Consider the following 13,326-nt stretch of genomic DNA (forward strand, 5'->3'; position numbering starts at 1 on the left):
CCTTCAAGAAAAATGGGCCAATCAAACCGTGCGATGACAGATCACACCACACATTAACACCCGGCAGCTTAACATGTTTGTCCAAGTGAACTTGAGGATTTTCAGGAGCCCAGTACACGCAGTTGTGGCGGTTTAGCCCCTGCAAACCGTTCATCCTCGCGAAGCATGCCTTCAAACCACTCGCAATACACCATCCTTCGATTCGGGTCGTCCTCGTTCACTGCGTGAAGCGATCTTTGAATGTACACTTTCCATTTCGCAGCCTTCCGAATTCGTCTTACGCTTGATCGCCTTAGCCTGCTTTCATGTGCACCCTGCTTCACAGATTTTTGAGGTGACCTAGTAAAATGTTGGGTCTTGCGTTGCTCAAATGACACTATTAATCATTGCTGGATTCTCGTCTCCTGGAAAACGCGTGCCACGATCTATTGAGAAAACAATGGACTACGCTACAGCGCAAAATTGCAACGATATATGAGGGAGTATCAATATTTTTCTGGAACCCCCATACAAAAGGTGTATCATAATCAACAGTGAAAACATACACAGGTGACCTGACGCGGTGAATTAAGAAAAAAAGTTCCACTCAAGAGGGATCCTTAAACGGGCTGTTTGCGAGATAATCTAGTGGTGCTGAGTTTACGAGTTATAAAGTGTGATAAAACGTGTGAACGTGTGGAAAACAGATATACACTATGTAACACAAAAGAAGTGAAAAATCCAGAATACAGGTTCGGAACTCAGTGTGCGAGGCGTAATCCAACACTAAGGTCCGTCTGATCATTAAAAAAAAATAAGCTCATGAGAAAAACAAGTCTGTTTGCGTGATCATCTTCCTCAGCATGCACAGAAATAGTTGTTCTGTAAATAATGGTTCAAATGGCTCTGAGCACTATGGGACTTAACTTCTAAGGTCATCAGTCCCGTAGAACTTAGAACTACTTAAACCTAACTAACCTAAGGACATATACACATCCATGCCCGAGGCAGGATTCGAACCTGCAACCGTAGCGGTCGCGCGGTTCCAGACTGTAGCGCCTAGAACCGCTCGGCCACCCCGAACCGCTCGGCCACTCCGGCCGGCCTTGTAAATAATAACCGCCTTTCCTTGCTTCACTGTGTTTTATTTCTCCTAGACGTGTTTCGCCTTTTTTTTTTACTTAAGGATATCTTCAGCGAGATAGTTCTTCGCGTCTTTAATTGGCATATGCATTTCCTCTCATCTGGTTACGTGTTGGAGGTCGCAATACACCTTCTTTTACGAATAATAAGCACGTTTTTATGTTCCAAACTTCTTTCTTCACACTTTTCATCTTGATTGTCCCTATTGTTGTGGTGCGCTGTTAGTCTTCTGTCACTAGCTGTATGATAGAAAACTGTGACTTAGAGACGGAACTAGTGTGAGTACACTATGCGTCACTATGTGTCTCATATAGCGCCACGCGGGGTAGACACGCGGTCTTAGGCGCCTTGTCACGGTTCGTGCGGCTCCCCCCGGCGGAGGTTCGAATCCTCCCTCGGGCATGGGTGTGCGTGTTGTCCTTAGCGTACGTTAGTTTAAATTCGATTAAGTAGTGTGTCAGCTTAGCGACCGATGACCTCAGCAGTTTGGTCCCATAAGATCCTACCACAGATTTCCAATTTCATATACTGCTTTCTGTCTAGCTAACGTAAACGGGATTCCTCAGCGGATCTCCACTTCACAAATGGTATTATAATCCAGGAATCCTTGTCTACACGAACAACTGTGACGGAGGTGTTGGCATAATTATCGGCAAATTCATTATTTACAAGCCACTTCAATTTTTCAGCTCCACGAACCAAGTAATGTGGATCACACAATTTACGCATTAATATTCATTTCAAAAATGCACCAGCCCGAAATGAATAAATACCATTCTTTTACGGCAAACGTTTAAATTATAACACATTCAATTTGCTCCTCTGCCCACACATTTAGTTACTATGCAGAGATAACGTAAGGACGAAACTTAATTCTAATTGTATAAGGAACGGTAATTAGTCACTTTAATGTGAAAGTGAAGAACAGAACTCGTAGACGAATCTGTTATTAGGGGGACAAAGTGTGTAATATCAGGAATCCCAATTACAAACTTTGCCGTGCAACGTCCGTTTGACTTAAGCATTATTTAGAATCTGACGTGATTTTCTAAGGTGTTTATTCGGTCTCTGCTATTTAACCTACAAAGGTTTACGGAAAACCTAAATGAGAATAACTTTTCTTTTCCAAACAAGTCCAGTGTATCAAAATGACGTCAATCGACGTAGAATCTTATACTGAATTATGTACAGACTAATTGGATTCGTATTGTTCTTCCAGAACAGATACCCTTGGTTTGTTTTGTTTCTGATGCCGAAGGAATAAGTTTCCCCACGAAAGGTGAAACACAACGAAAGAGCGTAGCGGCGAAATACCCGTAATGGGAAACTTACTCAAATGAAATTAGCTATGTCCATTTTATAATATCCGTGGTTTTCATGAAAAACGTAAGGTGACTCGCATGCGACCGAGGATAATTACTACCGCGCCATCTGAGTTCAGTGTGTATACACAGTTCCTGTAAAATGAAAAACGAGTTTGAAGACTAGGATGAGAAGGCGCAGGGCGGAAAGTACAAGGAGAAGGCGTATCGAAAGACAATTCTTATTAGAATTCCATGCGTTAGTCGATTCCTTTGCCCATGTACTCGATGGGGCTTCGAACATTTTGGGCAATAAGATTTGATGCCGTGTTCAGGCTGTTGATGGGTAAGGTACGAGAGTTGAATGATATCTAATGTCTCCATAGACAGTACGAGTAAATGTATCACAATGATTTATTAAATGAAACACAAATAATGTTCCGTATTAATTACTATCCCACAAAGTACTCCGGTTTTTCGACATAGTTGCCAAAAAATTGGATACACGTTTGCGAGAGATGCAACTTTCGTGAAGCGTTAAAGAAGGAACTATATCTTCTCTCTCCAAAATCAGGACATTACAACCGCCTGTATTTCTTGATTGGCCTCTTATTAATGTCCACGGAGGCCTTCCTTCATGTGGGCTATGTGGCTGACACGGTACTCTTATTTGAAACAGAGAATGGGGAAAGAAAATGAAAGGGATGGCTGGGAATTCGTGACTTCCAGCCGCACAAGGCACTGAGGTAATACAATGACGAAAGTTGAAAATTTATGCCAGATATGGACTCGAACCCGGATTTACCGTTTCTCATAAGTGGTTGCATTAAGCGCTTGGACATCCCGACACGGTCCCTGACAGGCTCACGTTTCCAACTTATCGCACTTATGGCACGTCATGCCAATCTCCTGAGCGGTCCATTCGGCATGTTGTTTGGCACATCTGTACTGCGCAGCATGGTGTCGTGGTTGCAAAGTAGACCTCGCCATAGACGTCGGGAGTAAAATTGCGCATCATACAGCCTATTGTGCACAGTTTGAGTCCTGTGGCTGCACGAAAAGCAGTATTCAACATGGTGGCGTTGCTGTCAGGGTTCCTGCGAGTCATAATCTACGTAGCGGTCATCCACTGCAGTAGCAGTCGTTGAGCGGCCTGAGCGAGGCATGTCATCGGCAGTTCCTGTCTCTCTGTGTCTCCTTCATGTCTAAACATCGCTTTGGTTCATTCCGAGAACCCTGGACACTTCCCATGTTGAGAGCCCTTCCTGGCACAAAGTACCAATGCGGACGCGATCGAACAGCGTTATTGACCGTCTAGGCATGGTTGAACTACAGACAACTCGAGCCGTGTACGTCCTTCCTGGTGGAATGACTGGTGCTGATCGGCTGTCAGATCCCCTCCGTCTAATAGGCGCTACTCATGCATGGTTGTTTACATGTTTGAGCGGGTTTAGTAACATCTCTGAACAGTCAAAGGGACTGTATCCGTGACAGAATATCCACAGTCAACGTCTATCTGCAGGAGTTCTGGGAACCGGGGTGATGCAAAACTCTTTTTGATGTGTGTATTTGATGGGGGACTTTCCGTCTGACAGAAAAACCCCTCCCCCCCTCCCCCTCCCTCACTCTCTCCTTAAGGGGCTCCGGAACGCCCTATACTTGCAATGTTAAAATAACGCTTATAAATTACATCTTTCCTCACAAAGTATTTGAGGTAGGAAGTTGAACTTTTTACAGATTATTTATTGGAATATAGGCTACAACTTAACACAGGGATTTTACAAAATTTTAGTTCAGTTATTAAAGATGATTTTTTTTCAATTGTAATGAAAATTCACAACATTTTATTGCAATTTTTTATTTATATATTCAAAAATATACAGTTTTTTGGAAAAAGGCTGTGTTAAATTATGCAGAAGGTACTGTGTAACATTTACTGAAAGTCTGAAACAAATATGTTTGGAAGAGCCTTAGAAAACATGTAATTAGTATGAGAAAATAAAAGTTTTGGGAATCGAGCGACAAAGATTGGATTAACTTTTTAGTGCATTCCAGGTCCATAGGATGGATTATCTTCATCCTCTGCAAACTGCTCCTCCAGCTTCCTCTTGTTCCTCCTCCTGTTTACTCTTGCTTGTATTTCTAGACTCTTTACAGCCCTGTCTGCAGCCCGAAGGCGTTCGCCGTCTAAAGCAAGCATCGCTCGTACCATGTTAGAACCTATCTTCATTCCCATATTTCTAAATACCTTGCACCTTAAAATGTTGCCATCATTGAAAGTCGCAACAGCAACTTTACTTTTACTCATTATTATACTTCAACAAAACACAGACTCAAGAAACAGAATTAATTACGAATATTTTCGAGATAACGACAGAGTAAATAAACATGAAACAATCGACAATCACACCAGCGATATATATTGAACCATCACAGGTTAGCCACAACGCATACTTTATCTCACACCACTAAAATGTACCTGATGAACACGGACGTTAATAATAACACCATTTGACAGCAGTTTAACAGCGCCACAGTGGGTCACGCCCATGTAGAACACATTTCAAAAAAAATTTGAAAATAGTTGTAGTCTTCGGAATTGAATAAATTATATATCTATTAAAAGGTAATAGTCTGCAGATTCAGAAAACGCACAAAAGTAAAAATTGAACTTTTCATGATTTTGAGCCTTTCCGGAGCCCCTTAACCTTCATCTTCACCGATGAGTGTCGCATGTGCCTTCAACCAGACAATCGTCGGAGACGTGTTGTTGGAGTCTGCGAAATTTCGCAAGCCGCCTTCTTGTGCGGTCTTTAATTATTAAATTGGTTGTTGTCAGTGAAGTGCACCAGCGGTATTTCCTGCCTTGTGGCCGTTACCGCCCCAGTTACGTGCCCTGGTCGTTGGCATAGTTTTCCGGCAGTGTGTTTCTCCTCTCCGTGTTGATGCTGTGCGGCACGGCGTGTAGTCCGACAGCCTTTTAGTTGTTTGTTCATTTTTTTTCTTAATAGTGGTTGTTGTGCCTTGGCTGTTTTTAGACGCCAATTTTGAAGACGTAGTGTGGCTGGTATCTTCGTCCTCGGCTGATATTTTCCGTTGTTGTAAACGTTGGTCGGGCGCAAGGGAATTGATTAAGGTTGTTGGTCGGTCCTTCAGCCGTCCCTGGGTCGGGTTGCAATCCGATTATTTAAACTTACTCTTGGCTGCCTGTCTCACCTCATCTTACGTTAGAGCAACCTCCACAGGCCGACCCTAGGAACACTTCTGAGCACCACTGTTCTGTTGGTTTTAGATTGTGATTTTCATTTTAGTCTGATGTACTGTGCGAGGCCTTCAGCTGTCTATTAATGTAGTTCGTTTTAATTTTAAAATAAGGCCTTCACCCGACTTAAAGTTGTAGATTGATTTGTTTAATAACTAAAATTTTGAAAGTTTACTCTACCTGAAATTCTTGTTATCCAGACCCTAAGTCATGAGTCGTTCAATGATCGGTGTGTGGCCTTCAGTCGAGTATTCAGGTGAAATTTTTTTTTTAAGGTAAGGCCTTCAGCTGCGTGTATTCTTTGAAGTAATTTTTATATAACTTGTGTTCAGACCCTCAGCCGTTCTTGTTTTTGGTGTGCTTTTGCGCCTTCAACCCACGAGGTATTGCAAGTTTCCTTAACTAAGCCTTCAACCATATTGTTTTAATTTGATCCTTTTAAGGCAATGTGTAATTAAGTGGTTCTTAGGAAAATAAAAGTTTGTGTGTTTTGTGCAACTGACAGCAAGTGATTACGGCCCTTTCCACAACCATAACCTGATCCGCTCTATCCTGCGAAACCAGATTTCAGAAACCAAAACATAGATATCATCACTTTTCAAACCAAAAGCTGCAACTTCATTTTTTGTGTCGATATTTCGTGGTTGACGTTTTTAACATTCGTAACGGTGAACTTTATTTTCATGTGAAGCCACGATGTTTTAGCTGGAGCAACACCTTCCGTTAGGTACTCTAAACAGGTTGCTTCAGTCGCAATGACAAGCTCCGCGAGCGGTGGGGCGACAGTTTGTGTCGTTGTTGTTGCTTTAGGGTGCAAAACAGCTGAGGTCACGAGTAATCGTGTCATAATTTAAAATGATCAGTTACCAAATGAATCTGAAGCTGATAATATTCAGTGTCTAATCGACCAGACGAGAGGAAGAATTAAAAATGATCACTTCCCCTTTGAAGAGATTGCTCAGATGGTTGAAAATTAAATTTCCTTCGCCGTATTACTATGACCAATGAAAGGTAAAACGCAATCTATAGCTTGTGCTGTACCTCCTAATAATCTGATACTGCTAATGGTAAACATACACTACTGGCCATTAAAATTGCTACACCAACAACAATTGCAGATCATAAACGGGTATTTATTGAACAAAAATATTATACTAGAACTGACACGTGATTACATTTCACGCAATTTGGGTGCATAGATCCTGACAAATCAGTACCCAGAACAACCACCTCTGGCCGTAATAACGGGCTTGATACGCCTGGGAATTGAGTCAAACAGAGCTTCGATGGCGTGTACAGGTACAGCTGCCCATGCAGATTCAACACGATACCACAATTCATCAAGAAAAAGTGACTGGCGTATTGTGACGAGCCAGTTGCTCGGCCACCATTGACCAGACGTTTTCAATTGGTGAGAGATCTGGAGAATGTGCTGGCCAGGGCAGCAGTCGAACATTTTCTGTATCCAGAAAGGCCCGTACAGGACCTGCAACATGCGGTAGTGCATTATCCTGCTGAAATGTAGGGTTTCGCAGGGATCGAATGAAGGGTAGACCCTCGGGTCGTAACACATCTGAAATGTAACGTCCACTGTTCGAAGCGCCATCAATGCGAACAGGAGGTCACCCAGACATGTAACCAATGGCACCCCATACCATCACGCCGGGTTATACGCCAGTATGGCGATGACGAATACACGCTTCTAATGTGCGTTCACCACGATGTCACCAAACACGGATGCGATCATCATGATGCTGTAAACAGAACCTGGATTCATCCGACAAAATGACGTTTTGCCATTCGTGCACCCAGGTTCGTCGTTGAGTACACCATAGCAGGCGCTCCTGCCTGTGATGCAGCGTCAAGGGCAACCGCAGCCTGGGTCTCCGAGCTGGTAGTCCGTGCTGCTGCAAACGTCGTCGAACTGTTCGTGCAGATGGTTGTTGTCTTGCAAACGTCCCCATCTGTTGACTCAGGGATCGAGACGTGGCTGCACGATCCGTTAGACCCATGCGGACAAAATGCCTGTCATCTCGACTGCTAATCATACGAGGCCGTTGGGATCCAGCACGGCGTTCCGTATTACCCTCCTGAACCCACCGATTCCATATTCTGCTAACAGTCATTGGATCTCGACCAATGCGAGCAGCAATGTCGCGATACGATAAACTGCATCGCGATAGGCTACAATCCGACCTTTATTGAAGTCGGAAACGTGATGGTACGCGTTTCTCCTCCTTACACGAGACATCACAACAACGTTGCACCAAGCAACGCCGGTCAACTGCTGCTTGTGTATGAGAAATCGGTTGGAAACTTTCCTCATGTTAGCACGTTCTAGGTGTCGCCACCGGCGCCAATCTTGTGTTTAATGCTCTGAAAAGCTAATCATTTGCATACCACAGCATCTTCTTCCTGTCGGTTAAATTTCGCGTCTGTAGCACGTCAAATTCGTGGTGTAGCAATTTTAATGGCCAGTAGTGTACATTAAAATGTAAATTGTTATAAAATTGGCATTGGGACAGAAAAATGACACACTGTCCAAGGTTGGCAGCAGTACGCAGAGAGAGGTGTGCGGTTTCCACTCAACAAATGACAGTGACTGAAATGATAGTGCTCAAAACGTATCCTGGCCAAAGGCATCTCTCCGCGACAAGAGGGGCGAGAGGAAGGCGCTCAAGCTGTGGTATGGTGTTTAATTTCGTGGAATTTGTTCCCATTTAGACAAGACCAGTGTTCGTGCCGTGGTGTTCCTACGTGCAGCAACACAGACATCATCTGAAAGGACAGAATTACTAAAAGGCCTGCGTAAACTACAGCCTTGCAGCAGCATCGGCAGGTTCATTCACCGACACTCTGGCATGACCAGGGGCCCACATGAACATCACGTTGGCTCTATCATCAGCGAGCGAGAGGACGCATTCTTGGATTCGTTGCATTGCGTGTGTGTAGCAAGTATATAGTCTCATGTAGTAACTTTTAAAACACATGGCATATTTAGAGATCGGGTTCATTGTGCTGTCATATAAGGTATGTGGGAGCACCACCAAAGAATTTCCTATCGAGCGTGAACCCCAACAATTTCGTGGTTTCGACAAACGGAAGAGCGACAGGACCCAGGTGTAAGGATGGTGGAAGAAACTCCTTACTCCGCGAGAATTTAGAGTGACAGTTTTTTCAGTGAAAAGTGGAAGGCGTTGTCGACGTTCCACGATTAAAGATAGTCGAAACATCGCTTAAGTCGTCGCTCAAATAAACAGGTCTGCAAAGACGTGCAGAAGATCACAAACTCATGGACGGAAAGAGAGCATGAGATACCTTGCAGGAGACAGTCTATGACATGGTTAATTTCTATGGCAAATAGGGCTACATTCAGCACTGGGCCCTGAGGCATCCTGTTCTCCTGAATAAAAGTGTTCAACAAAGCGGAATCCACTTGTACCTTGTGAAAATCTGGTCTTTTAAAAACTACCGAATAAATTGGGACAGGTGACCTTGGAAGCTCCACATGTGCATTGCACGGAGGATGCCCGTCCTCCAGCAGGTGTCGTAAGCCTTCTCCAAATGAAAAAAAAAAAAAAAACACATCTACAGTTTGGCATTTCTGCAGAGAATTGTTCACAACACTCGTTGGCAGGATGATGACATGATCAACAGTAGACCAGTGCTTATGAATTCCACATTGTGCATTTGTTATCAAATTCCGAGACTCAAGTCACCTACCAGCCGACCATTGACCACTCAATCCATCACCTTGCACACACACCTGGCGAGGGAAACTAGCTGGAATATGTCTGTGCTTACCAGGCTTGGGTGTAGCGTTACTGTGGTGTCTCGCTAACGTTGGGAAACGCGCCGTCCGTCCAGATGCGATTATACATAGGAAGGAGGAAGTGCTTTTCATCAAAAGATGGGTGCTGCAGCACCTGAATGTGAATATCATCCGGTCCTGGAGCAGAGGATCGTGACGGAGTGCGAGCAAGTTCGAACTCCTCATAGCAAAAACGGTACTGTAGCATCGTGTTTCTGACAGGGGAAAGATATCTTCCAGCCTCCTCTGTTCCTTTCTGAGGTAGGAAGGCAGGATAGTAATATGCAGGGTTCAAGATCTCTGCAGAGTATCGGCCCAAGGTGTTGGAAACATCGATAGGGTCCACAATGACATTTTTTTCCACAGTCAGGCCAGGAATCAGGAGATCTACCTTGTTTTCAGAAGTCTGACGTAGGTTCCCCCGAACAACAGGAGAGGGAGTAAAACGGTTAAGAGAATTAGTAAAAGAGACCAAACTAGCTCATTTTGCTATCTGTGATAATGTGTCGACACTTTATGTGCAACTGTTTATAATGAATACAGTTCTCCTGTGTGGGATGGCGACACAGAGAGCTCATTTCCGTGCACGAACCATGTCGCGCCATTACTCAGTCCACCAGCGGCTGGGAAACGTCTCGGCAGGGAAGAGGTCCGGGTGATTGAACATTCTGTGGCTGTAAGGATAACAGTCATAAGGTGCTCAACCTGACCATCACAGCTGTGGAAATGTTGTTCATCGAAGGTTGCCAATGAAGTGCAGAGCCTTCAAACAGCTTTACAAAGCTGCCTATTGCTTTGGGCACAGATGGATCATGAGTTAGCAGACGAATTACGCACGGGCAACGGTCACTAAAGCATGTGTCTCAGAGAACAGACTACTGTAAGACAACTGGCAACCTGTGCATTACAGAACAAGAGAGCCAGTTGCAAGACAGTGTGTGCGGAATCTGAAAGAAATGTGGGTACACTAGCGTTGAGAGAAATGAGAGTTGAAACCGTCTGCAGGAGACAACCTCTCAGGCAGGTTCTAAGAGAACCCCAAATTGGATGGTGGGCACTGATGTAGCTGAGTAGCAAAATGGGTTGAGGGAGCTGGGCTGTATGCCGCAGTATATCGGTCTTGGTCAAATCAGATGAAGTTATAAACAGAAAAGGTGTAACTGAGGAGAGAAAGCTTGTCGCTGGATGTTCAATGAAATGGTTTGGCTATGACTGCCGTCGCAAATGAGCATTATGACTCCCCCATCAGCTGGAGTTCCTGCCTGAGAAGGAAGGACGAAACTTGCTGGTGTCAAGTGTAAGAGATAAAAGCGGCCTGGAGGGCATAATTTCGTTTCTTCGAGGCATAAATCAACTGGACACTGTGATAGTGCTGCCAGCTGTAAGTCTGTCGTATTTGATCTGACGCCATGGATGTAACATTGGAGAACAGCCATATTAGATGATAGGAGATATTTCTCTTATAAAGGGCAATTATTTCAATCGCTGCCGAGTGCGAGATTTCAGCTGCATATTACTACATGGTCCTGAGGCTGGAGGATACCGTTCCATTATTTCTTCAAAGGTACCAATAACATCCCTGGGTCGGCCAGCTGACCCTGTGGTGGAGAATCAGTTGGTGATTCATACCAGTGAAATGGAGGTCAGTCGGACAGAGGTGTCACGTGGGTTCAATGTTGTAGAGGATCTAAGAGTTGGAGAAGGGGTAGAACGTTGGTCTTTGTTAGATTTCTTACTACCTTTGCGTTTGTCAGACACGGACCCAGACGACTGCTGACTTGAGGTGCACGAAAAATCATCATGGGAGAATTCCTTTTTACATTTACATTCTTCAGCTTGCGTCACAAGTGACTTAGGTGGTGTGGGCAAAGGTTTCTTGGTGGGTTGAGCAACTGTAGTGGGCGGAGGTGAGGACGTCACCTTAGCAATGGGCGATTTCACAACCACAGCACTGAACTGGAGGTTGCAGGTCTGCATGGCCATACCTTTCGTGGGTTGTGATATAGCAAGAATGGTGCTATAGCTGCTGGATAGTGGTACGCAAGGCGTTCACCTAGCCAACATTTTGTGAGCAACACTGAGGGGTACCTTTTCCTTCACCCAGGTCTTCTGAATGGTTTGCTCACTGCGGTACACAGGTCATTTGCGGGATGAAGTGGCATGGTTGCCACTACAGTTGATGTAGCAGGGAGAAGGAAGTGGGCATCCCCCTCATGAAAATCACTACCGTAAGTTATACATTTGGCTGTGTTTTTACAGGACATCCGAGTATGGTTATAATTCTGACACTGGTAGCAATGCATTGGGTTTGGTATGTAGGGTCTGACATTGATGACTTCACAGCGCGCCCAGATCTTTGATGGGAGCTCCACTTGATCAAACATTAAGAAAACGGTGCAGGTAGGATCCAATTCTGCATCAACTCTCTTCATAACCCAATCAGCTGTGGTTACGCCCTGATCACGGAGATAAGCTGCATATCTCAAGCACTCATACCATCAAGCAGCCGAGTGTTTATGACACCACATCAAGAACTGAGTGATGAATGAGCCTATACGTGATCAGTGTATCTGTGTAGGAGCGTAGCTTTAAGCAGTTTTTGGGCTTGGAGGGCACTGTTTGTCTCTAGAAGCAAAGTTCCATAATGTAATTGTATCCACGCCGTTTTGAATGATCGTAAGGTTCATTGTAGAAAATTTCTGACCTCTTTCAGTGTGGGATACCACGACATAGCAGGGTGCAACTGGAAGATTTGTTGTGTCTTTGGCCTCGTTCCATTCCCGTTTATTAGATGTAGGTTGCGGTGATGTATTCATTGTAGGGTTATCCTCCAGGACTGTTAAAATCTCTGGAGACTCCCACAGAGAGGAGCGCACCTGTATCAGGCGATTGTTCATACCTCATGTCACGCCTCCCAAATTCCAGACAGAGGGATCAGTTGACAGTTGGGAAGGTAACAGGTCAGGCAATCACCCCTCCCTGCGTCTGGCCTTCACCAGGGGAATGCGCGACCCCTACCTGTCGACTCGGACGCCCTTTATGTGTCAAATGCGTGAGCTGGCGTTCAGACATGTACAGGGAAGAAGAACGACATAAGAGGGAGACCTCAAATGCCGAAGTGAAGGCACAATTTTCAGTTTCCCGATTGCACACAAGGTATGGTCCCCAAGGGACAGGAAAAAGAGTGGTAGGAGCATAGACATGCAGCACGGAAAAGTTAGGCGTACTGCAAGGGCAGGGGACCGATGAGCGCCATGTACGTACTCACAAAAGAGCTGTGAGTTAGCTGGGCGGTGAGGTGACTGTGAGAAATGGGGTGAAGGTGATGGACGGGTTGAGAGGGGGGGGAGGGGCCAGAGGTGAGGGGGTGGTGAACGGTAAACTTTGAGGAGACAAGCGAGGCAGTGAGGGAGCTGCATACCTGCTTGGGCACCATGAGCGGCGAGTGGTCGTCAGCACAGGGCGAGACGGCGCCGTAGAGCAGCCAGAGCAGGCCGGTGAAGACGGCCGCACACAGCGCCAGCTTGCGAGCCCAGCCGCGGCCCATGCCCTCTATCTCACGGCCCCTGCAACACACGCAGCCAGCAACACACCGTGAGAGGGGCCACTCCACGGCTACACACACATCCAGCACAGCACGGTTATCTGCAAGGAGAGTGCGAAACACCTCAGTTCCGGAAAAGAAAGAACAGGAGTACTAAATTTTAACAAAAGCCATGACTATAAGAGAATTACAAGGAGAACACTGACAAAAATAAACAAATATGAAGCTTATGAAGTTATTTCACGTTAAGTGCAACAACGTTTCCTCTTTAGTGTCATCACACTCC

General features: G+C 45.1%; 1 protein-coding gene across 2 annotated transcripts in view; it reads right to left on the minus strand.

Moving 5' to 3' along the window:
* Positions 1-13,326, minus strand: part of LOC126165243 (protein-tyrosine sulfotransferase-like) — a 1,037,382-nt gene that overhangs the window by 169,293 nt on the left and 854,763 nt on the right. For both annotated transcript variants that reach the window (XM_049920304.1, XM_049920303.1), the window contains exon 5: positions 12,918-13,062. In XM_049920304.1, the coding sequence (XP_049776261.1) occupies positions 12,918-13,043 (126 nt within the window). In that variant the 5' untranslated portion in view covers positions 13,044-13,062. The remainder of the gene's footprint in view (positions 1-12,917; positions 13,063-13,326) is intronic.

The sequence above is a fragment of the Schistocerca cancellata genome, chromosome 1 (genome assembly GCF_023864275.1).
Source record: "Schistocerca cancellata isolate TAMUIC-IGC-003103 chromosome 1, iqSchCanc2.1, whole genome shotgun sequence".
NCBI lineage: Eukaryota > Metazoa > Arthropoda > Insecta > Orthoptera > Acrididae > Schistocerca > Schistocerca cancellata.